The sequence below is a fragment of the Danio rerio genome, chromosome 5 (genome assembly GCF_049306965.1).
Source record: "Danio rerio strain Tuebingen ecotype United States chromosome 5, GRCz12tu, whole genome shotgun sequence".
NCBI lineage: Eukaryota > Metazoa > Chordata > Actinopteri > Cypriniformes > Danionidae > Danio > Danio rerio.
In genome coordinates, this window is record NC_133180.1 from 31,520,796 (window position 1) to 31,547,769 (window position 26,974).

The window sequence follows — 26,974 nt, forward strand, 5'->3', positions numbered from 1 at the left end:
CCAGTGCCGATATACAGCCATATGGCAATGCTACTCGTATGATATTGCTTATATATATATATATATATATATATATATATGTGTGTGTGTGTGTGTGTGTGTGTGTGTGTGTATGTATATATATATATATATATATATATATATATATATATATATATATATATATATATATATATATATATATAATCTGCACATGATTAAACTGGATTGTAGGAAATAAAATGCAGGGTTTTGCACTGCAGTATTGTGGCACAACTGTTTCAGATTTACCCTTCTGCGAGTGTGTGGTAGGTCAAACTGCAGCACAAACGTACATTTCCATATCCTGTGTAATGCTACTCTTTTGCGGTAAGGGAATGTTTCCTCTCTGCTCTGTTATGAAGTTCTCTCCCTCATTCTTTTCATTCTACCAAACCACTGGTACACTGCACTGCTGCCGACACATCCTGAAGCTCCCTTCCTCCTATTTTTCTTTTCCTCCTTTCCCATCCCCTTCTCTGCTTCTCTCATCAGCCAGGGGTGATCCTTCTTAAAGTGTCACAGGAATCGATGTAACAACACCTCAGCTCGCACATGTGCGAAAGCGAGAAAAAAGAACGTTCCCATGTTTCCCTGCAAAATGTCTGCCATCTTCCACTAAGCAGAGAATGTAGAAGCAGAGTAAGAGCTGACCACAAGTATGCCTGTCTGTTCCTGACCGCCGAGTCCATTGACATCCCGCAAGGCAATGGATGCTTTTTCCACTCAGCCTTTTAACCACCACACGGCCCGTATAAACACAATGCAGATGTCAGTGGAGCGGGGGGTGTGTTTGAGCGGGCGTTTGCGGGTGTGGGTGTTTTGGAATTCCCTCACCATTTTATACCAGTAGTTCCTCATTACTGCCTCACCCTCGGGCAGGCTGCCAGAGCTGCTTGTCAGTGTGTCCCGCTGTACACTGCACTACTGATCTGAGACAGTTTTAAAGTGGCATTTTAAAGGCTCCTGATTCTGTTTTGTAGGTCTCATACAATAGGTTTACATCTATCTGAGGTCAAAAACAACACTGCAGCATCACCTTTTTTCTTGCAGCGTCTAAGATTGTGTGTTTAAGTTTCTCTAAGACCCTTCTTTTTATTAAGAAAGAAATGCTACCATAATTGTATTTTATTTTCACAGTTCTGGGTAGCAGTTGGAAGGGCATCCGCTACGTAAAATATATCCTGGAATAGTTCATTTCGCTGTGGCGACCCCTGATAAATAAGGGACTAAGCTGAAGGAAGATTTGTATTAAATCTCCAGAGGCTTTTTAGCACTTTTTTTCCTGTGGCTTAGTTATTTATCAGAGGTCGCCACAGTGGAATGAACCACCAACTATTCCAGCATATGTTTTACCCAGTGGATGACCTTACAGCCGCAACCCAGTACTGGCCACCATGCCCTTTTTTAGACAGTAATCTAAACAAACAAACAAACAAACAAAACTATGGCTTTAGTTATAGTTTATATGAAGTTGTGTTCGTCTTCTTGTGGAAGCTGAACAATTTTGCAGTGCAGAAAACAGCCTATTCTCGACACAGTGACAACAGACATGTTTGAGGAAATTGTATTCTGATAAATAGACAGATATATAGATAAATGAATAAACAAACAAACAGCATTGGCTAGCACTTTGCTGGTGTATTTTGGCAAAATTGTTTCATTCTTTAGGAAGACAATATCTTAATTTATTGTGCAAATTTATACGATTACATTAAAGGGGTCATGAATTGGGATCTTGACTTTTACTTGCGCTTTTGATATACAAGAGGTCATTGTACTAAAATAATTTAATGCAAGTTTCAGAGCTGAAAACATCATTGTTACTAAAATATCAGCTGTTATTGACACCCGACCTAGAAAACGCCAGATCTTGGAATGTGCCTAACTATGACATTATAGCTGTGTTAAACACTGCTTCCAAACCCTGATTCTGTAGCTTCACCCACTGATTCAGGAAGATTCATGGTCAGATGGAGCCACAGATGCATTCCTCGTGTTTATCTGGAGGAGTTGAATATTAGTTCATCCAATCATAGCAGTGGGCATTTACTTCCGGAAAATCTCTTCATTCTCGGAGATGGCCTCAAAACCAGGGTAGGAAAAAAGCTTATTCATTATTGATTTTGATGTTTTTGAGAGTAAAACCCATGCAGACATGCATGAAATGTGGAATTCTGAAAACATTCATTCATTATTTTCCTTCGGCTAAGTCACTATATTGGAATGAACCGCCAACTATTCCAGCATATGTTTACACAGCGGATGCCCTTCCAGCTACAAACCAGTACTAGAAAACACCCATACACTCTCGCATTCACACACACATACACTACGGCACATGCCTTTGGACTGTGGGGGAAACCGGAGCACCCAGAGGAAACCCATGCAAACACAGGGAGAACATGCAAACTCCACACAGAAATGCCAACTGGCCAATTGGGATTCGAACCAGTGACCTTTTTGCTGTCACACTCGGAAAACAGAATAAGGACATTTCATGACCCTTTTGAGACCCCAATTGATAAAAGGTGATATCTAAAAAAAAAGATGAGTCTCTTAAGAAAAGAAATTATCTACATGCAATCACAAATTGACAGATAATATATCCAGTAACCCCAGATACATTTTCTGCATACTGAAACACTTGCCTGGAGAGTGTAAATAAGCTGCACTGCAACTCAGCTAGTCTAGACCACATCGCTTGCTTTTAAATATTACATAAAAAGAAAAAAGAAAGCAAGTTTTTTTTCTCTCCTTCCGAGGTGCTATGCAGAACCAGCATATAGTATTAATAATTCATAAAGGAATTATCCTCTGGAGTGCGAGCCCATGTGTCAGACGTATAGCTGTGCAGTGGTCAGAAAGCACTGGAGCGCAGATAAAAAATCCCTAGGCTGCCTGCTTTCCCCTCAACATCGCTGTCAGAGTGCGTATGGTCAGTAAATGTATGGTGTACTTACTCCTTAAACACTGCTGCAGAAACAGAGGATTTCTAGTATACACTGAGACTTGAGTATAGATGTTTTAAAACAGTAAAACAACGGCAGTGATGTTGACTGTAAATTTTTATACTGGATATTTAACACAGAGGCTTAAAATGAGCTGCTGTTCCTTAAATGAGCTCCTGACTACACCGAGCATTGTTGTGGATCACATTTAGCCAGATAAAAAGCTGTTGGCAGACACTGGAGTGCAATTACGGCTGCCCTTACTATCAGTCTGATTTGATACCATTCTATTGGATGCTAATGTTAACTGCCAACCAGAAGCTTCAATTACTTTTCTTTTCCCTCGGATATGAATGCTAAAGACCCTTTAAATGACTTGACAAGAGGTTTTTTCCTTCCGGTATTGACTTACTTTTCGGTAAAACAGATTTGAGGTAAGGCATATCAAAGGGAGGCATTGTTTTATTTTTTTAGAAGACAGTTTTGCTTTAGGTACAGCCTTGAACTTTATTTGCTACTTGCTAGGACTATGCGAACAGTAGTAAATGAATACAGTTTAAACTGTGAATGGTAATGTTAGCAGAACACTTGTACGATGGATAGATGGATGGATGGATGGATGGATGGATGGATGGATGGATGGATGGATGGATGGATGGGTGGATGGGTGGGTGGGTGGGTGGATGGATGGATGGATGGATTTTGTTCATTTATGCCCAAAGAACTGAAATTAAACTACCTCCTTTTAAACTGAAATTATTTTCTTTCACACTGAGAATTCATGCATATACACAAATGAAATCACTTGCATATATGTATATACAAAACTAACTGTATATATGTTTGTGAATTGTATTTTGTATGTTTGGGGGGTTATTTGGGTGTTTATAGGTGCAAATGCATAGATCGAGTTTATATGTATGTGCAGGTGTGTATAGGCGTGTTTACATGCAGCAAGTTTATATGTATGTGCGTGTGTCAATGTGGGTGTTTATGCAAGGATTGAGTTTATATGTATGTGCGTGTGTATGTGGTTGTATGCATGCGTCAGGTTTATATATGCAAGTTACATATATGTTGTTTTGAACATCCAATAATTTAGGTGTACATGCGAGTAATTTATTGGAGTATATGCATGTGTTTTATGTATGTGTTGATAAGCAAAGTTTGATTTAAATCCTATACCACACCATATAAACATCAAAGCAGCATGTTGAAAGAGACTAAATGCAGGAATAATTTACATTTTAGAAAATATTAAACTAGAAAACTACTGTTTAACATGGATGAATACTTAAACACTACATATACTATATAAATACTACATATTTATAGTATTTAATTATACTATACATGTTTATATTAATGATATATAATATTATTATCTTTTTAATCTTCTTTATATTGGTCATGTTACCACAGTGTTATCTCATCACCAACATTTTGGATAAATGCTAGTTTAAACACCATCTAATGACGTAGAGCCATTAACTGGCTTAGCGTTTTGCTGATTGGCGTTAGTCAAGCTTCATTTGTAGCCTAATCCTGATGCTTTGTTTTTATTTTTTTATTTTAACATAACAGAGAAAGAGATTACTGTAATTAGGAGGGCTTTTTTTTTTGCCTGTAATGAGATTTAATTTGGCTTTTCTTGCTCACTGTGCCTCTTTGCTTATTCTCCTTTTCTTCTCTTTGTTCTTTAAGAGCTGGGTAAGAGTGGGGTGGGTCTCACCCAGGGGGGCATCACCGGTGCCCAATTCTGTGAATAATAATTAGTCCTGAAATAAAAAAGTGCTGAAGTGCTTGATTATCTTCCTTAATTACTGCTGTTTCCCATTCAAAATGTAAACCTACAGTATAGTGCAGCATCATTAATTAGCTCATATCCCTCTGACAAACATGTTGAGATGGTAAATTGCATTAAACCAGTTTAATAGCTGCATGCTAATATAAAAATAAAATTCTAATTACTGGATTTCAAAGTTTGCTTTCATTAATTAGCCACATAAAACTGTGAAGTGTTCAGGAATTACCTGAAAGTAGAAATGGACGGCACTTAAATACCAACAAACTCAATCCTGAAAACATCTACAGAGAAAAGCTCAGTCAATAAAGCTTCAAACGGCATAGCAAGCCAAGCTATTCTCAACCTACTAATTGACAGTGTTGAGCAACCTAGGGTGAAAACAAACAGCAAAGAGAGTCAAGAAGTGTCATGAGACCGAGTAAATGATAACTGGAGGCAAAAAGATGAAGAGGGGGGAATAAGAGAGCTAAATTGGATGGGGCATTTCAGCGCACTTCAGGCTGAAAAAGCCTGTGTTGAGAGCTGGTCTTTCAAGCTCAATTTAACATTAGACTGTAGCCATACTGCTCCGTGTGAGTGGCCAGGAGCTTCAGACAGCTGAGGGTGATGGGAATACGAGAAATGTGTGTGAAAAAAAAAACATCTTTTGACCAACTGAGTGAAAACTACATACATAAATGTTTTACGGTTTTTCAACTGATTTATGCTGTACAGACCCCAGCTATACTTTAAAAAAGTAATAAGACTCCTGACTACCAGCTAAGAATTCTTCATCCAGCTTAATGCCAAAGGGTCAGTAGGAGATTTCAGAGTAGATTGAGCATTCATAACCCCACAGAACCTCACAGAGGACAGTAATGCCTATAAAATGTTCTATGATAGGAAAGTTGTCATTAATCCCTCTTGACTCAGCGGGAGTGAGCTTTGCTGTTTGATCTCCCAGTGGACACCTATAGTGAGACACCTAGGGCAACCTTCATTCCCTGTCTATGTCATATTGCACAGCACTGCACTTCTTAAAGTAGAATGATAAGAAGATCTATCTATCCATCCATCCATCCATCCATCCATCCATCCATCCTCACAATTGTGGCAGATTTTGAAGAAATGTAGTGCGTCTGATAATATTTGTTTTCATTATTTATTTAATAGAGTAATATGGGCTTCTTAAGCTGATAAAATAAATCACATTAAAATAACCAAGAGTATTTTTAGAATTAACATTTATTTGACATTTATGCTAATTAATGTATTTATTTGTTATTTTACAGTTTTTCTCAATTGTTTTGGCACATTATTTAAAACAGTCTTAACATTCTCTAAACTGAATGCAGAAAATGTTGCTGGATTTTCAGAACTTTATTGAATGTCTGCAAAATGTTACTCCCCAAAAATATTTAATTCATGCTTCAAAACCTAATTATTGTGTCACTAATTTGGCCAAGGCCACCAAAACATAAAGTGTATTTGTCATCGTGTGAGCCATACGCTCAAAATGATTAGTTGTTTATTCACCTTGACAGTCAACTATAAAAATTAAGATTTTAAAAATCTGATATTTGTTGAGAATAGTACATAGAAAAAAAATAAGTAAACATTTGAATTTTTACAGTACATTTACTCGTGTAAAAATGTATTACATGCAAAGTGCTATTTTGTCTGTTTAATTACTCTATTGTATATTTCATAATTCTTATGTTACCACAAATGCACAAAAAAACTGCAAAAAGTCATCCATGAAAAAACATTCTTGGTGGACATTGAACTCTGAAAACTGAACGGACACTGTTTCAATTTACCATGATCGTCTATGTGAAGCTGCTTCGACACAATTTTACATTGTAAAAGAGTTATACAAATAAGGGTGAATTGAACTGAATTGAATTGAATTGAATTGAATGTTCTGTCACTCTTGTTGGTCTTGCAATACACAGTCCAATTGCTGTTCCACAAGCATGTTACCGGAGTTTAGGATTGTGAATGTAGTAAATGTGCTGTGGGCAATACACACACACACACACACACACACACACACACACACACACATAAAATATATATATATATATATATATATATATATATATATATATATATATATATATATATATATAAATATAGTACCATGATATATAAATAACGCAATTTGTATTGCAACTAGAGGTCATTTACCAATTTAGCAGACATTACAACTAATGTCAATGTCATATATTTATAGTGTAAACGTGCATACAAATGTTTAATAATTGAATAAACAGTTGAGTGTGATGGCTTACATGATGAAAAATTATTGAGAAGTTGTGAAGAGTTTGACAGTTTAAATGAGAATTGACTAATAAGTTTTGATCAACAAGCCATATGCAATTTGTTTTTTTTTCTAAACTACAGACAATTGTTGTTACTTTGTGACGTGTGCCAAGCATTTGCAGTTTGCTTAAATCAGTAAGAAATGCCACTCTGAAGTGAACAATAAGTTAATTGTTCAGAGATCTAAATTTTTGTTTTGAAAAATAAACATTTCAATTGAGAAGTGGGCCAAATCAATTGAGAAAAGCTGTAGGGTATAATGAATGGAGAGAAAATTATTTAATTATATGTTCAGGACATATCCCATTTAAGGCAGTCATAATACTGAAGTGACCCTCATGTAGTAAAAATGAGTTTGACACTCCTGGTCTATAGGCATGCACCAGTGCTTGACAACAAAACCGCTACGGTGGACTACAGAATAGTATGTGCACAGACGTGTAGCATTTCTAGTGCCTTACAGAAATGCCATTGCAATTTCGATCCGGAATGTTACACAAGACTATAATAAACACACAGAAAGCACCAGAACTTGGTTGCTTGAAATCAATATCTACAAGAGAACCACATGTGGCATGTGTTCAAGCCTATTTATTAGACTGTAGCCCCAGAAACCTCTATTCTACCCAGCCAATACACACACCCACACAATCACACACAGAGCTCCTGATCATTTTTTATCTGTTCCTGTTCCTTGCTATGCAAAGCACTATTTTCATCCACTCTCATTGAGAACAGCTGAGACACCCGAGCACAGTAATCCATCTCACTTTCTCCTTCATGAATTAGAGATAGATCTCATTTCTTCCTGGTCTAGTTTAATGCAGAACACTGCAAGACACTTTCGGGAGACAGAATGTCTTAGATTTGTATTTTATCCTGCAGGCCCAACAAAATGTCCCACCTCAGAAACTTAAGAGGATCGATTAAGTATGCCATAAATAAGCATGCTTGGTGGTTTAAAGGTCTTGTGGAGTGCTTTGAAATGTTCGATGTTTGATGTGATTTCAACCGAAACATGAAGACATACATTAGCTCCTCCCCTTTTTTAAAAACAGCCAATAGTTTTGTTTTTATTATAGCTATGCAAGTGAGAGTAGGTGAGTTCAATTGCATCAAATGAAAAGCAAATCAGAAGTATCTTGAAGGGGGCGGGCATGTCAGATAATATAGAGCATTTAATTGGTCAAAAGATTTGATAAGAAACGGAAGTATGAGATGACATCAAAAAATTATTGATCTATTTAGGTAGAAGTGACAAACAACAAAATTTGGATGTCTGTATCTTTTAAATACCAATTTTGTCAATGTTTTGGAGCTGAATAGCTTATCAATATCTTTAAGACTCACTCTCATTCATGAATTCTCTCGCGGTGCATCATGGGACAGCATAGCGTCTATCGAATGCACATTTCAGAATCTTGCCGGAAGTAGTAGGTCATCCGGGTACTTCTCCCTCACTGTTTTTCTAATTCTATGTATCTGGACATGGCTTGCATACTGTTTTTAGCCTACTATATAGTATAAAAGTATGTGATTTCAGATGCAGCCTATACTGATCCTAATATATAAATAAAAAACAATGTTCTTATATTTTTACAGGAACTATAAATTTGGATGTTTAGTATTGATATTATATTGATAAGCACCTTTCTGATGTGAGGGCTGATGAGTGGTAACTATAGTAGATGTGAGGTGAAGTAACTGTGGGAAAACAAAACAACGGCATCACTGGAATTCAGTTCGACATTCCTCAGCACTGAGGTGGAGACACACACCTCACACACACACACACACAGGTATTTTAGGCGTTAGTTCTGGGTAATTATTATGTTCTGGTGTGGCCAAATAACTCAAACTATTGTAGCTAACATGCTAAGAATGGCAAATTAATACTTAAAGGAAACTAAAGCCTTTTGACATACTGCAAATAATGGACTGTGCCCAAAAGCAAACAGTCAAATGCAAACTATTGCTTGCTGTATTGTCTGTTATCTTGCTCTAGTGCTGTATTATATATTATCTATATTAACGATGAACCGCTTTGGATAAAAATGGTTAATGTTTCTCAGGCTTAAATGGACTTTATCTCTATTTAGAGTGTTTGTATATCTAATATGCATTAAAATCTAACAGTTTTGGATTTATAAAAAGTATAAATGGTAAAAAAAGAAGTCTCAAAAACACAGTAAAGGTAACTATATACAGTAGTGAAAAATTATTTAAATTTAATATAACATGTAAAATATTTCTAAGTTATGATAATAGTTTGTTTTCCATTTTCTCCAGTCTATTTATTATTATTATTATTATTATTATTATTATTATTATTATTATTATTATCATCAATGTTTTAAAATAGCTGGGTTGCTTAATATTTTTGTTCAAACCATGACATTTTTTTCAGAATATTTGTTTTTATTAAAAGGAAGTGCAAAAGAGTAAAAAAAATTTAAATAGAATTTTTTGGATCTCTGAATATGTCACTTTTGATAAATTTAATTAATCTTGCTGAATAAAAGTACTAGTATTGTTTTGTTTTGTGTAGTATTGACTTTTCCAATACTTTCCTTCAAACATAATTTGTACTGACTTTTAAACAGTAGTCTAACCAGGCCAGCAGTGCTCCAGTATGGCATACATAAAGGCCCACTTGTCTCCATAGCATGCAAGGGGTTATTTTTAGGACTGCCGAGTGAATGGCACTAAGAAATGAATGGGTCTGGTTAAAAAATCACTGGAATCTATATTTGCACAAGATAGGACACGGATGTGTGACTGTTTTAAAGACAGTTTCTCTAGACTCTGGCCATCTACACATCACATACACTGAAACAACACAGCCAGATTTCCCAATGAGGTGAAAGTGTTTCTGACCTGTAATGCACTGGGGTGACAAAAACAACTCTATGCTCTCTAGTATAAATAGAAGACATACAATGACACTAGAATACATAAAGTGGATGTTTATAATTTCAAGTTTTGGAGCCTTTCTGCAAATACAGACTACTAGCAAGCAAACACTAGATTTATGCGACGATTCTTCAGAAAGCCTGTCTGTTTACCCCTTTATTAAAACACAAAGGCTTAAGTCTATTTCTACCAACAGACACCTACACTCTATAGTGATACACAATCACGCTAAGGCTAAAAATCTCAGAAATAACATGTTACATAGTGGTATAGGTGATTATTTACTCAATTACTATTGAATAGAGGACATATTTTCTTCATAATAAGTCTCTGCAAATACAGACATGCAGTAAATTCCAGTTTAAATATTTGTTCTGGCAATGTGTAGCGCTTCCGAGGGCTTATTGAAAGGTCAAAGCTGAACTTCAGTAGATTAGTTTACCCTACTGACCCTTCTTTAGATTTTATTTAGTCAACATTTACACAGCAAAGCTTGTGTATGAACAGAACAGATCATCCGCCTAGTTCACGAACACTATCCAGCCTCATAACTAGAACAACTACTCAAATCAAATTACGCTGTAGCACATGTGAGGATTTGCGATGCTTTCACAATGATTTAGCCACTGATATGTTGCATCCGGAAACGCTGGATCAGGATTACTGGGTTTGTCCTTATTTTTTATGGTAAAATTCCTCACATTAATAGAAAATGAGTAAAATATGCTAGAGTAAAAAAAAAAAAAAATTGTTATCTGTAAATTACCATGTTGTTCTTAAAAATGTTTTTTTTTTTTCATATGAAGGCTAAATTTATGTGATCAAAAAGCTGCAAAAGGTAATTGTGATTATTATAATTTAAAATGGCTATTTTCTATTTAATACATCTGCAAAATGCATTGTATATCTGATCCCAAAGCTCATCATTATTGTAGTTTTCGGAGTTTTGTGAATCTTTAGAAATCATTTTAATTTAATGCTCAAACATTTATGATGATTATCAATTTAGTTAAAAAAATAAAACATTACTGTCATTTTTTAATGTTAGTGTTATTACTTTTTTTGTAAATCTTTCTTTTGAACAGTAGTGTAAATGTCTTTATTTTGGGGGAATAGTTTAAACAAGCCTATAATTTGATAAAACATGGCTTAAATTTAGATACAAATTGAAATATGATATATACAACACAATTTCAAAGTTGTTTTTAGTTATTTTATTTCACAGAAGCACATGCATTTTGCCAAACAAGTAGCTTATTTTTATGAATAAATACAATTTGGTTATACAAATTCACACTATTCAGACTAGATCAATTCAGAATCAATCTAATTCAGAATGAATTTCTGAACATTTCTGCATGTTTTAGGATTGTACTTTTGCATTATTTCACTCAAAACAAATATATATATTTTTACTTGTTCAAACTACTTAATTAAAATGAGCTAAAACAACACAATTCTTGATATTTCATTGAGACAACTTTTTTATGTTCAATCCACATATATTTGTTAAAAGTGTTAAGTTAACTTAATTGATTTGTGTTGAGACAACATGAATGAATTGTGTGGAACCCTGCATTTTTTGCAGTGTACAAATTAAACTTATTAAGGCTCTAAAATTAAAAAAGCACTCTATATAATCTCCTGCTAGTCAAATGAATAAGTACAAATGTATATTCTCTCCTTGTTTGGCCAGTTGTAGTCTTCATGGGGTCAGAGGTCAGGCCTGAGGACGTCTCTCACACTTCATTTCATATATTTCTGAACAGTCCTGATCTAACGCACAGCGACAAACCCGAGACATCCAGTCTCACAGGTGCGCTCGGCCTTCAGGCACCCGTTCACCCTCTCCTACAGCTGTCTGTCAAACCCTCCACCCTTAATCCCTTAGACACACTCCATCAAAAAGACACATGTCGAAGCCGAGAACTACAGTGAATCCCTCTTTTAAACAGACTAACACCCACACATACTGTGCATCTGTTTGGACACGCAAGGAGCTAAAAGCGGGCCACCAATTATATTAACAGGGTCAGTGCCATTCAAACAAGCACATCAGCCGTCGCCTGGTGGAGAAACATAACAAATGCTGCGGCTTGTTTGGATCGTCCACGCTACATTAAATGAACATCACATGGGCCAAATGAAAGACAAGCCCGTTAAGAAAATAAACCGGGTAAATCGCATCCCGGTTCTCAGAGGCTGTTAGTGGACTTGATTGTGTCAGGGTTTATTTTGAGAGTCATCGGCCCCAATACAGCCGCTCTCAAGCGAGATGAGAATTTGTCCTGCTGAGCAACACTAGTGGTTATATATTTATATGCTGACCTTATTGTTGAGGTCAGATATATGGTCATGGTTGTGTGCTCTTTATAAGGATACAGTTGAGGAAGATGAACGAAAATAAACAATACAGGAAGCTTCTTTTTTTTTTTTGCTACCTTTCTTGAATAACTTTGAGGGTCAGGCTTAAAAAGCCAAGCTGTCTTTAGGGAAATAGTGGCTGTCACATAAAGAGCAAGGAAAGAGGAAGAAGTACTGTCTTGTTCCTCACAAAAAACACTCACATGCCTTCCAAGATGAGCTCCTAATATGAGAGAACTTTAAAAAAAAAACACATGAAGTGCTTTGAAATGTGCATTTTTGGTTCAAATTAAACATGAAGTGAGGGTGGGACATACAGTAGCTCTTCCTTTTTTTATTAAAAACAAAACAACTAATAGCTTTTCATTGTTACCACAACTCTGCCAGAGAGTGCTTGAGCTTAAGAACACCACATGAAAAGTAAATAAAAAGCATCTTGAAGGGGGCGGGGCATGTCAAATACTGGAGAACATTTGATTGATTTTATTGACATCAAAAACAATAGTTGATCCATTTAAGTCATGGGTCACCAATCTCGGTCCTGGAGGGCCGGTGTCCCTGCAGGTTTTAGCTCCAACTTGCTTCAACACACCTGCCTGAATGTTTCAAGTATACCTAGTAAGACCTTGATTAGCTTGTTCAGGTGTGTTTGATTAGGGTTGGAGCTAAAATCTGCAGGACATCGGCCCTCCAGGAACAAGTTTGTTGACCACTGATTAAAGTGGAAGAGACTCACTGCAAGTTTTAGATGTTTATATCTTCTAAATGCAAATATTGTCACTGTTTTTGAGCACACTGGCTTATAAAACATTTTGAGGGATGTAAACAATAATAATGGTCCTAATGTATTTCCTGTTTTAGGTTTTTATTTTCCATAGCTTCTAAGAATCCAGCAAGCTCCACATATTAATGCATTTTTTGTGTCGACATTAGTTATGACTGAATCACCAAGCAGGAACTGTCCAAGGAACGATGCTTTTGCCATATTGAAATAGTACATCCTTAATACTAAACATTGATACTAACATCTAAAAACGTTATTAGGATTTCGCTTTAATATCAGGTCAATATGTATTCCAGTAATAGTAAACATTTAAGTACAGCAGTCTTTTCTCAAACTCTAATGTAATATTGTACTGCATGGTTTATAGAGGATATTAAATACTTTGTGCCTTCATCAATACACTCCAACTTGTAATGGTCTTTTAATGAATTTACTTTAATGGATTTATATTTCAGGTTTGAGAGAGCTCTATAGCTGCTTCTACAATTACACAGCATATGGGAATCAACTTTGGAAGAAATGGAAGACATTTGTTCTGCATGAGGGTCTCAGAAGAGTGAGACAAGCTTATAAACTCAATTACTGAGAGTTTTTCCATTACTTTCATGTTTTTCTTTTGTTGAGAGTCCTTTAATATGAGCGTAGTAAAACAAGCGAGAGAAGGGGAGAGAGGCGACAGCCAAGCCTAAAGCGACTGAGCCAACCATACAGCTAATTTCAATATACAGCCAATTTGTTGTAGGCATATTACAAATGCACCACTTTGGTATACATTATTAACCTACATACTGTATACTAATGTATGCTTTTGCTTTGTTTGTATAGCCAACATTCTGGTGTCAATGTGTTACAACACATTTACAGAAGTAATTATCTTAGGCTAAGCTTAGAGTTTAAACATCAAAAAAGTACATTCCCTGTCAATGGAAATTAGAGTTTTCAGCTAGCAATGTCAATCCAATGGAAAACATTAGACAAAAATACTTTCAATGGGCTATATGCACAGGTGGTGTTCTTCACCCAATGATAAACTTCTGGTGAAAGGTTAATGTGACTATTTTCAATTTCATTTTCTTTTACAGCATCGATGTTGTAATGTAATTACAATACGTTCAGTTAAATAGACTTAGGCATTCCTTTAGTTGTTCACGCTTAAAACAAGATGAAATAGAATGTTACAGCTAGCGTCATCAGGATCAGCAGGCGAGCTCAGAAACATTGAAAACACCGGGATAAAATAAACTGTCATACTTTAAAGACTTGACAGGGGGAAATGGAACGTAATGCAGAGCTTCTTGTCTGGTCAGAGACCCACTTCATATCACATATTTATCAATGAAGATCACTCATGTTTAAAGAAATCAGACCTTAAATGAGTCCATTTAAAATGAAAAGATAGTTCACTGGAAGCAATGAGGCTGGCTGACTGAAATTAAAAGTCTGTGTGGATATACCCCATTAGCATAATGTTCACTAGGCGGCCATCATAATGGCTAACTTTAGCATATCATCTTAGTCAAGACAAGGCTAGCTAGTCTGAGAACACCATTGTTCAGATGTTAAGTTAATATAACCAGTCACAAATGACTAGTTGCCAATATAGTACACTTGGTAACTAATATATTAGCTAAATTAACTAGCTTAGCACTGGAACACCCTGCAAAAATTGTGCTGAGAGATTTTCTGCCTTCGTGCAAAAGTCCCAGTCAGGATTTTGAATTGACTAAATTCTTTTTTTTTAATGTTTTATATATACATTGTAAAACACATTACAAAAAAATACAAAACGGTCAATATAAACATGTAACAATAAGCAAATACACTGAGGAGTGTTCTGAGCAAAAAAAACAAACAAAACAAAAACATATAAATAAAATAAATAAATAATAATGATAATAATCACTATTGTAATCTTACATACAGAAACTACAGGTCTGCAATGTGCTGGCCAGAACTAGTATCCAGTGCCAAGCTGGGAGTAGGGGGTAATGACTCAATCAGAAGAAGCAGGGTCAAGCTGAAGAGTTTGGACGTGTTTGCGAAGGTGTTCCAAAAGTTTAATGAAAATAGTGCTAGAACGGTGAAGAGTGTGCCCAGTTTTGTTTAATTTCTTAAAATAAAGAACATTTCTTATCCAACAAATGTGAGAAGGAGGGTAAGGGCTCTTCCAATTCAGAAGAATTAACCACCTAGCCAGAAGAGCTAAGAAGGCTACAAAGTCTACAAAATGAGAGGGTAAAATGTAGCTGTCAGGAAGAACCACAAATAAACCAATAACTGGACAAGTTGGAATATTGAAATGACTAAATTCTGTGTAAAAGTTTGTTGAACAATGGTAATTGTGATCGCATCTTTTATGCTAATGCTCCTTAAGCATGTCCAATTGAGGTCAAGCTACAGTAAGTTAAAACCAGGCTAATTGTACAGGGCTTTCTCTTGGAACAGGGCTGTCACTAGTGAGAAGAAACGTGATGACGATTATAGAGGGCTCTGGCAATTTCAACCAAAACATATTTTACTTAAATCAATGAGTAAATCAACTTTTTTTTTTACAATGATGTAATGCTTTTACTGGTGTCATCACTCTATGTGCTACGTGCTACTGCTGCTGACCTCCCTAAGTAGAGCACACTGTGCTGTTACAGATAGGCCTTATCACACCTTCAACTTACACCACAAGGGGCACAACTAAAAAAGACAGTGTGCAAATGTGTATGTGTGTGTGTGTGTGTCTGAGAGTGTGTCCAGGTAGAACTAGAGCTGAGCCAGCCAGACTGGACCATAAAGTGCAGAAGAGCAATGCAGCAAATCATACAGTCTCCACTTCCTCTAATAAACGGAAAGCCTGTATATCTGAATGTGCAGACGTGTGTATTTTCCCTCAGGGAGCTCCTCGGGCTGCTGGATTACCCGTCACACTTAATTAAGCACTTGTCTTGAGATTAAACATCCTCATACCTCAGATGCCTTTAGGACAAAAAGACACTGCACCTTTCAGAATCTGCTGCACCTCATAATCCAGATTACCAGTCAAACTGCCTTCATCAGAGCAGGCATCAGGCCAGTGGCTCAGTGCAGGATCTTGGATCAAATAATGTTAAGTGGCCTCCGTCTGTACGTCCCTGTGGTATTCCCCACGCTTCTTAATCCCTGTCTTAACCGTAATCTGTTGTTGAGCTCAGCCTGTCTGCTGGAGGGACTGTTGCCAGCCAGCCTTCCTGGATCTGAGCCATCACAGCCAAACCACAAATTTAATCAAACTAAATGGTTCACAACCTCAGCCCCATCAATCTGATCTCCCTGTACCACTAGAGGCTGTGTTGGAGACTGAAAGAGACAAATATAGATAGTGGACAACTATAATGAGACAATAGGGAGGGGAAATCAGTCCCAACGTTGCTGAAATGCACCTCCGGCTAAACATAAACAAGGAAAAAGTCATTCATATGACTCTGACTCGAGTTTTAGCATTAATGCCGAAAATAAACAACGTAAGCCTACGGTGACCATATTACACTTACACACCTGTTCATTATTCTTCCAATCAATCCAGACTTGACACAGGTGATGAGCAAGATTCCTTTCCTCAACATTCAGCACACATCGACATGGTTTTGTTCTGTGCTTTGCGGTTTCTAATGAGGGATTGGTTGTCCTATGCTATAAAATCTACACACCCGCTAGTTTTGTTTAGGTGGAGAGAACAGAAAATTAGAGCTTTGCTGTTCTGTTTCGCAAAAATCAATCAATTAAATGTAGTCTGACAAGGCCAAAATGACACACACTGGGTTCTCCTTCTTCTTTAGAAAATTTACATTTGGTTTTGGCTAACAGTGATGAGAGACTTGAGATTCTAAAACAACCACAGCCTTGAAGAGCTTGTAAAAAGTAGAACTGACAGTAAATAGGTTTGACTCTTAATAAAAGTAGGTGTTTTCACTTCAACGGTATTTAATAAACCCAGTTTTAGTGTTTAGACTGCATTAATTGTATTTTAAAACACTGTGAATGTAATGCAAACTAGTTTGGTGTTTATGCATTTCATTTATTTCCTTTTTAGCTTAGTCCCTTTATTAATCAGGGGTTGTAAGAGCCAGTTTAATGTCAATAATTCCTGCCAAATTTATGTTTCATATTCATATATGGCAAAATTATTTCTGATTCTTTATTATGTATAATTTGTGTGATGTTTCTTTAATGCTTGCATTGCCTTCTCGCGAGAAGTGCAGTGAAGTGTTAGCGCAGGTATTGGAGAAACAGTTTTATAACCGTCTGCTGTCAGCTAAAAATATATGTTTCTTTTGTGTGTCTAAATGCTTTAGGGGACACATTTAAAGATTTAAAGAAGGTGCAGGATGTAAGAATCATTTGGATTTTTGTGCTTTCATTTAAAATAAACATGCATTGATTTACGGATTGTCTGACATTGTGACGAGTAAAAACTCTACGTTCCTGCCAAGCCAAGAAAGATATAGTTTGCAGCTATAGGGGGCACCACAACGAAAAGAAGCGCCAACTTATCCAGCATATGTTTTATGCAGCGGATCCCCTACCAGCCGCAACCCGGCTTTGGGAAACACCCATACACTCTTGCATTCACACCCACACATACACTATGGCTAATTTAGCTTATTCAGTTCACCTGTAGTGCATGTTTTTGAACTGTGGGAGAAACCAGAGCACTTAGAGAAAACCCACTTGAACATGGGGGAACATGCAAACTCCACATTGTGACCCACCCAGCCGTGGCTCGAACCAGCAACCTATTTGCTGTGAGGGTGTTATTTAAACATCACCATGTCGCCTTTTTTGGTGTTTAAATAATTGTATTTTATTTGAGTGAGCGAGTGCAAGTAAACTCCTTTTAAAGTGGACTGCTTGACTAAAATTTAGGTGGGTGAGTTCCTTAAAGTTCCATTTCGGAAAATTTATGGTGTAATGAATTACTTTTAAAATTATGGCTAAACATCTTTTAGTTCACCCATCAACAGAAAGAAACAAAAAATCTAATATATATATATTTAAAAAAAGATCAACAAAACCATAAAAAAGAAGAAAAGCATTTTTTTAAAGAGAAATATCAACACAATTTTTTTTCTAATGAACCATAAGCAGATATTTTGAAATATATTGTTTTGCATTCTAGAAAAGTCATATGACGAATTATGTTTTAATTGTACCACTGCTGGACATCCTTCAAATGGTGCCTGTGTCAGACTGCAGAACAAAGCAGCAGTGGTAAGAAGGTCTCAGCAATCGTGGCTTATTCTCTCTCTCTCTCTCTCTCTCTCTCTCTCTCTCTCTCTCTCTCATACTAAAGACTGGTCTCCACCACTGCAGGATGGCTGCGTCAGCTCTGCCCTCCCATGAAGTGAGCTTCACTGTCTCATACATGCTTTCCATCATGCTTTATCAATCAGGCAATCTCGGGGTTTAGAGATGCTTGTTAATCTCAATAACTTGCAGTCTGCTGCTGCAACATCCCAAATTCAAGTCTTCTCCTGAGAACTGACCGTTCTTGCTGTAATCTCTTTGCAGTCCTCATGATCTCACATATTTATTTACTCAATTTTCCTTTCAGATGAAATCAAATGTAACTCATTTATAAGCAAAGAAGTCAATCGGTATGCAGCTGCATGGCGTGATGGTCATTTTAAATAAACTAAAGTGCATATAAAGTGTGTACTCACTTGAGTAAAAACGGATGGATTTTGGCTTATATTGAAACTTTTATCCACGAGAGAGGATGACAATCTATCTGTTCAGGATATGCTTTGAGTGAAACGATATTGATTTTGGAGATGGCGAGATTAGATGAGATACATCCGACGTAAACACATCTTTTTAATAATGTTATCTCTGCTCTGCTATCTTATGTAATGCTGCCAAACCTGAGACTGTACACACGCGCTATAACCACCGCCATGTCGCATATCGTTGCCATCTCTAACGTATTCGCAAATTTCACCCCATTAATCACTGACTGACATTCCTAATTGTTCGCGCAAGTGATGCAACACGCAACCATCTGGCAAACTAACGCACAATCGACATATTAAAGGATCAAATAAAGACTTTGCCAAAGCAGGTTCTGCATTTGTAGTTGTGGAGGGCTTTCCTGAATAAGCCATTACAAAGAAGTCTGCACGCTGCAGCGGCGCGCCATTCAAGCATCCCCTGCTGTCAAAAGTGTCTGAAGCGCGCGCTAGAAGGAACGCGTTGTTCAGCGCGGAAGGAACAAGACCATGCAAACGTACATTTCATTTATGGCTCGTCATAACATCAAACAACTTTTTTTCCCATTTAATAATTGTTGGTAATTAGTATTTTAAGTGAAAAGTTCCCATATATATGCATATGTATAGGATAAACACTGCTGTTTTAATGTTATTAAATCTGCACCAAATAAGTGCGCATCAAGTATCTTGCATGTAGGGTTAGGGTTGCATGTATTTCTCAGTATACACTGAAAGGAACACGAAAACCACAATTATTAATAAAAAAAAACTAAACAACAACACTAGAAAATGTCATATATGACAAATAACATGTAAATCAGAGAGGGAATGGATTAAAAGAGCTGTTTCCACTATTTACGGTTATACTAAATCCCGCATTTCAGAAATCCCTAGGTAATAGCGCACTCTTGCCTTGTTCCAAATCTCTAATCGCTCTTCATTAGTTATTCATGAAAATTACCCCTCTCAGAGTGCGCTGGAGCAAATGTCAGACATGTCGCCTCAGATCACTGGGAAGCCATTCAAAAGGCGAATTAAAGCACAGTTTTAGAGAGACGCTAAGTTTGACACAACATAAAAAACTAGTAGATTAAATCCGTTCTAGTTTCTATGGAAACATGTCCGACCGCGGCTGCGCTCTCCCTTTATTCCTGAATAACTTGATTCCTGATTCCAAGGGCATCTTTGCGCCTGGCGCTGCCGGGGTTATTTATAAAACCGCCAATAAGAGAGGTGTTCCTAAAACCTTGGATACAAGCGGAGTCACAAGTTTGCTCGAGATTATTTGGAACTTGATGTCTTCTGGATTAGCGCTTCTGATTTAAATAAAGTCTGAATTGGTAAAAGCCGGTTGGTCGCTAGATAGATGATTTTGAATAGGTTTGCTATTGATAAGACAAATACAGATTGTTAGTGCTGATTTGTGAGCAAACGTAAAAAACTGGCGTGAGAAATGCTGATAATATAAAATTGCAAATGGGACTGCTTGTCATCAGCCTTTATATTGTGGCATATTTGAGAGGCATAGGGTCAGATTTGATTGATCTAAGTTCACTCACAATAATCAATATCATGTTAGCACAACGGGGTTACCTCTCACTATCCGGATGGTTTGATTAAATCACACGGAACAGGCTAAGCTGCATGAGAGACATACTGTTTTACCTTGTTCAATAAAATCCAGCACGTGCGCCTTTGAGATATACATGATGATCACTTGACTTGTGTTAATGTTTAAAATGTTTGTGTTTTCCTGGTCAAAATGAAACTTTGTTGCCCGAGTGAAACATTAAACAATACAAATGATGACTTGCGCTGTTCTGCTATCATAAGCCGGTTAGTAAAACGACCGGCTTTTACACCAAAATAATGCTCGTCTTACCTGCTACGGTGTATCTGTCCATGTAATTGAGCACATTTCCAAAACTCAGAATCCCGGCGGCTACAAGCGGAGTCCGGCATCGGAGTAATGCGGCATGGAATTTCTGCCCAGGTCTGCAGTGATGCAGATCTCTGGATTTAAGAGCCGGACTCATGCTTCCAGACAGCGTGTGCACCTCATCCGAACTGCTGCACCCCTCGATTTCACATCCATCGCTCTCCACACACATCTTCTGGCAAGAAAGATCCAGCGCAAACGATTGAACGATTTTGTTTTCCAAAACGACGGTTAAGGTGGAAAAATTGTGTTGAACCTATTAGCGGAAAACGGAAAAAACTAAGTGTTAATCGCGGAGAATAAAAAGCTTTGATTTGATTATTGCTCGCTGAGCTCGGTTCATGTCTGTACATTGACAGCATTGAGCGCTCGGTCTGCGCTCCTCTGTGGAGTGTAGTGGAGGGAGGCGTGCTCTCCAAGCCACGCCCATTCAATTCTGCGAGTCTAGGAGTGTGTGCGCGGAATGATCATGAGAAGAGAAGAATGTCACCGAAATTGTTAGCTCGTGCGAAGTTTCATTGTTTTGTATTTTGTTTGTACTGTAATGGATTCGTCAAGAGAAATGACGTGTGGAAAGGTGTCAATGAAATGAATGCGCGAGAGAGGAAACACCTCAAAAACAGCATTCTGAAATGACTCACTCTAATAGCTCAAAACTAAGAAAATGTCTTAAAATAAAACCCAAATGAAAACGCAAAGAGAAGTTTTCCCCAAAACACTCTGGCACAGAAACAAATATAGGCTAATGATGAGAATGTAAACAGGGGTTAATAGTTTATTGAGGTAACGTTAGGGATAAGCTTTAAAATAGCATATAGTATGGGGACTTTGTCACCGGAATGGATGTAGCCTATAAAAAAGTTTATTAAACAGTTAAGATATACATACAAGCGAAAAAAATAATAAAAGCACTGATCTATTGTAGTAAAAACTTAGGCTACATTTCACCTGTCGCCAAATAGAGGAATGTTGTCCGCCTAAGGAATGTAACCATGGCAACATGACGTCGCTCGCGGACTACCGGTTGTGTCATCATCAAACAATAGGCTACATGGTTATTTTGTTACTAAATTGCGAATTTCTATCATGCATACAACGATTGTTGTGTAAAAGACTATAATTTATGGCTTTATATCTCGGATGTGTAAATTAGGCTATAATACTAATTGATGCTGACATGAATATGACATATAAAACAGACTAGGCGTTTAAACAACAATACAATATATAGCCAATATAGTAACCAAGAAAGAACATAGGCTATTTGCAATAATAAACTTCTGAAATGTGAATTTCACACGTACAGTTAAGTAGCCTATATGAAATCTTATAGCGTTTGATTACAGTATGCTATTTTTAACACTCTGTAGCCTATGTCAGTGTTTTTAATAGAAAGGTGTGCATGCTCTAAAACAGCTGGACTAAAGTAGCATCTAACTCACCTCATGTGAACGCGTTATGTGGTCTTCAGCACTCTGGACAGCTCATTATCACATCTAAAACCATTCAACATATTTAAATATAATTAAAAAAAATTGTATTGAAACAGTCACTATATCAGTGCATTTACTAATATTCAATAAATGTAGCAAGCCTAGCCGATAACGAGTAATTCACAGACATCTTCTTCTTATGATAGTGAGATTTAATAAGATACCAGAAAAAAAAAACACTTTACTAGTGGGCTAATCGCTTTATGTGTGGGATTAATTAATTAAGGATTATTAAACACTTTTCGAATCGTCGTCTTGCCCGCTTTTGACCGAAACCCATCAATTAGCGAAGATTAGATCAAATCACGTCATTAAGGACATCTTAGTTTTCCTCCTCTTTTTGTAAATGAGGTAATCGCTTTGATCTGACAGCGCGAAATTCGTAACGCCGCGACGCTCTGGATGACTGCAAACATGTCTAACCCCTGTTTTAATGTTTATCTGTGCAATTAAGGGCAGTTTTCCCTAGACTCTGAGAGTATCCTTCTGGAAATGTCAAAACTGGGGGGGATTTTAGTTAAGATTTATCTCGAGCGCAAAGAGTCCTGTAGGAAGTGCGCCGGTCATTCTCACGAGAGAAGGCTGAAGGATGCTAGAGAAATTATTGTCGGAAGTTATTTGTTTGTTATTTTTCTTTTCATCTTAATCCCCAGAGGACATGCTTGTCAGAACACATCAGACTATCAGAGGATATAAAATGCTGCTTTTTTGAGGGCTTTTCAACATGATTATAACAGGGTTACTTCAGCAGTATGAGGTAAATAATCTTTTCATTTTATAATGTATTAATTCATTTGAAAAAAAAAAAAATTCCGTTTCATTGACTTGCAGATGTTAATATATATTCATTCATTCACTCACTCATTCATTCATTTTCTTTTCGGCTTAGTCCCCTTATTATCCGTGGTCGCGACAGCGGAATGAACCGCCAACTTATCCAGGATATGTTTAATTCATTGGATGCCCTTCCAGCTGCAACGCATCACTGGGAAACATCCATACACTCATTCACACCCACTCTCATACAGTACAGTCAATTTTAGCATAGCCAATTCACCTATACCACGTATTTGGACTATTGGGGGAAACCGGAGCACCCAGAAGTAACCCACGAGAACACGGGGAGAACATGCAAACTCCACACAGAAATGCCAACTGACCCAGCCGAGGCTCGAAACAGCAGGGCGAACATGCTACCCATTGCGCCAACACGTCAACCATATACATAATATTTAAACAAATAATAGTTATTTTGAGTAATAATATATATATATATATATATATATATATATATATATATATATATATATATATATATATATATATATATATATATATATATATATATATATATATAGGGCTCAGCATATATGAGTACACCCTCTCAAATCTCTCCTTTAATTCAATATTTTCTATAGGAAGCTATACAATAATATATTTGTGCATATACATTAGATTAGTCAATACTGAAGCCAAATCTGGAGCTTACCTAACAAAATAACTTACGATAATTGTTCAAAAATTAGTTGCCCAAATTTAAATGTTAAGGAAAATATCAAATAAAATATTTAAAAATAGCAAAAATCAAGAAAAAAATACAATTTAGTAAAAATATTGTAGTTAAATGTAGTTAAAAAATATTATTTTAATAAATATATCTGTTTAATAAATTTGTTTTGGTTCATTGGCTCTGTTGGAGTCAAAATAACATCAATTGAGGACTTGTATCCACAATGTTATCTGTCTAGGGCAAATAGCATTTTAAGGGATCCAACTTACCCTGGCCCATAGTCTGCTCACACTCATGCCATCAGGCAGGCGATACAGAAACCTGCAGGAGCAAATCAGTGCGGTATTGTGATAGTTTTTATCCGGTCATTATAATACTTTTGAATAATAACCTATTTTTGATAGCTACAGTAGTAAGAAATAATAAATCAACAAATAGTAGCACACTTTATTTTAATCATACCTATTATAACAAGCTGTGCAATAGTTTTTAAGTAATTATTTATTCCCTTCTGTGATTTTTTTGGGATGTTTTTTAAATGTTTTTCTGTGATCTATTTGATGTTTTTTATGTTCTTTTTGGGTCTGATGCATTGTAATTTTGTTCTGCATTACAATTTATTGTGATGTTTTGAATGACGAGAATACAGAACACTGAAACAGAATATTGTTTTATTCATATTCACTGAGAAATGGAAAAAATATTCATTTTCAAAATGGGGTGTACACATTATGACAAGCACTACGTATATGTTTCTCTGACTTTCTGTTCTTAAAATAATAATTCAACCAAAAATAAATAAATAAAATTGGCAGGTTGTTTACATCTCAGTGCATGCAGAGAAGAGGCTAGTGCATTTTTTTTCATTGATGACTAGGCCCACATGGAATCTGTATGCACAGAATTGTGTGTACATTAATATTTATTCAGTTTTTAAATGAATTTCATTAATATTATAGACTAATATAAAAATGTTTGTATGATTTATGCACAATTCACTTTGTAAAGTAACATTTTTCTGTCTTTTAGTAGTTCTATTATGTGAGAGACTTTGTGAGCATGTGAGTAATTCGATTTGCATTGTAAATATTAAATATAAGTTAAAACATATATTTTTTATTTCATATATTAAAGAGCCCATATTATGGGTTTTTGAAAATTCCCCTCCATGTAGTGTGTAACACAGCTCTAAGTGAAGTGAAGTATCCAGCTAAGGCTTAAATCTGTAAGAATACAGTGTTTAAAACGGTTGATTCATCTATAAAAGAGTCAACTCATAGTGCTTCAAACGAGTCGCCTTGATACCGACTCATTAGGTGTTTCGCCATGACGTACGAACGAAACCAAGTTATTCACGTGCACGCGCAAACCCGGGAGATTTCAAACCTGAGGCCCCGCCCTCTGACGCAGTAACCCAGACACACACACACCCACAAACACACGCACACCCACAAACACACGCACACAAACATGCCGGTCGATTGAAGTAACACTGCAGATGGACATTATATTGAGTCTCTACCCAAAGATGAAACATCAGCATTATAACCAAGCAGTTGGAAACTTCTGGAAGCTACATGCTACAAAGAATACTTCATCTGAGTTTGTTAAAGAAAGGATCAGTAAAGAGTAACTGATGGACGTCAAAATGTGTTTCTTCCATTTCTCAAGTGTAAGTACGTGCGGTTAAAGTTGTTGCCTCGTTGACTCCAGCTTGCAAATGTATTTAGTTGTGATTTGTTACTTGTAACCGCGTGTACTGTATCAGGTTAACTGGATATATTCTCTTATCGCGTGCAAAGTCACGTTAAAAACGCGAAGCGTGCTGTTTGTTTATGGAGCTCCGTGCTAGAGTTCTGCTCCCGCGATTTATTCGGAAATTTATTCCCGCGCCGCAGAAATCTGGCGCGGGGACAGCCGCGGGAATAAATTTCCGAATAAATCGCGGGAGCAGTCGGTAACGGGTTTAATTTGGGACGGGAGCGGGCTGTCTAGCAATATCACGGATATTGCTATGCGAATTAGAAAGAGAGAGTCTGCGTGGTGCTTGTGTGTGTGTTAGTGCGCACGCGCGCGTATGAGAGAGAGCGAGAGAGAGAGAGAGAGAGAGAGAGAGAGAGAGAGAGAGAGCGAACGAACGAACGAACGAACGAGCTTTGTGTGCTTTGTGCTGTGTGTGTGTGTTTATACAGACAGCTTGGCTGTCTGGACTGTATACTGGGTGATTTTTGGTTGTGTTCTCCGCTCTAGCGGGACCGGGCGCGGCGGGCAGAAAACAGAGCGGGTTCTCAGGCTAAAGCCTGATTTATACTTCTGCGTCAAACACCGGCGTATGCTACGGCGCTGACGCATAGCCCTTCGCCGTGGCCATCGCCGTCACTGACGTGCACCTCTCAAAAAATGTAACTACACGTCGCAACGACGCGTAGCATAAGCTCTGTGATTGGTCGGGTTGGTAGCGCTGACGAGTCTGGGCGGGACCGAGAGGCGCGCGAATGGCGCGACGCCGCGCGAGCGATTGTTTACAAGTGTGGAGTCCCGTGAAGGAGCTCCGGATGGAAAGTTTTGTTTTGTGTTTACCTCATAGTTAAAGTTGTTGCACGTCCGCCGGTTCCTGCCTCAAAATGAGCGAGTTTGAGCCACTTGTACATCCCGGAAGTGTTCAGGAAATGCAAAAAAGTAGCGAAGAAACTTGACACAGAGGAACATTTACACCTCACTGCCAACTAGCGTTTCGGAAGTGTTAATGCAGACCGGCAGAGACAGCGCGCAGAAGTATAAATGCACAGCCACGCGCGTTGCCTGCGCCGTGGGTTACGCCGGTCACCTGACGCAGAAGTATAAATCAGGCTTAAAACCTGGCGGGTGCGGGCGGAAGCGGGAGCGTTGTCATCCGGAGGTGTGTGTGTGTTTTTGTGTGTGTGTGGTATGGCGAGTACACGACTGTCTCCTTCGTTCGGTTATCCGTGGCACCATCCACTCGCCATAGTGTGGCAGCTAAAATCCACGTCTACACTATCGAGCGTGTATGAACTGTGATTACTTTTTAAATTGCTGATTAGCTATTGGCCATTTCCCTCTCTGACTGAAGGCAGTCGACCAATCGCGACAGACTGTCATCGGTCCAATCAGCGCAGATTAGCTCCGCGCTAA

The 26,974-nt window shown here is 37.4% G+C and overlaps 2 protein-coding genes across 7 annotated transcripts in view; one reads left to right on the forward strand and one right to left on the reverse strand.

The window, feature by feature from the left end:
* The window catches only part of spns2 (SPNS lysolipid transporter 2, sphingosine-1-phosphate), a 117,450-nt gene extending 96,285 nt beyond the window's left edge, over positions 1 to 21,165 (reverse strand). Inside the window, 1 exon segment of one of the 2 annotated variants that reach the window (NM_001083847.1) lies at positions 20,762 to 20,990. In NM_001083847.1, the coding sequence (NP_001077316.1) occupies positions 20,762 to 20,990 (229 nt within the window). 2 annotated transcript variants of the gene reach the window in all.
* ube2g1a (ubiquitin-conjugating enzyme E2G 1a (UBC7 homolog, yeast)) overlaps positions 1 to 26,974 on the forward strand; it is a 215,238-nt gene that overhangs the window by 122,773 nt on the left and 65,491 nt on the right. The window lies entirely within an intron of this gene.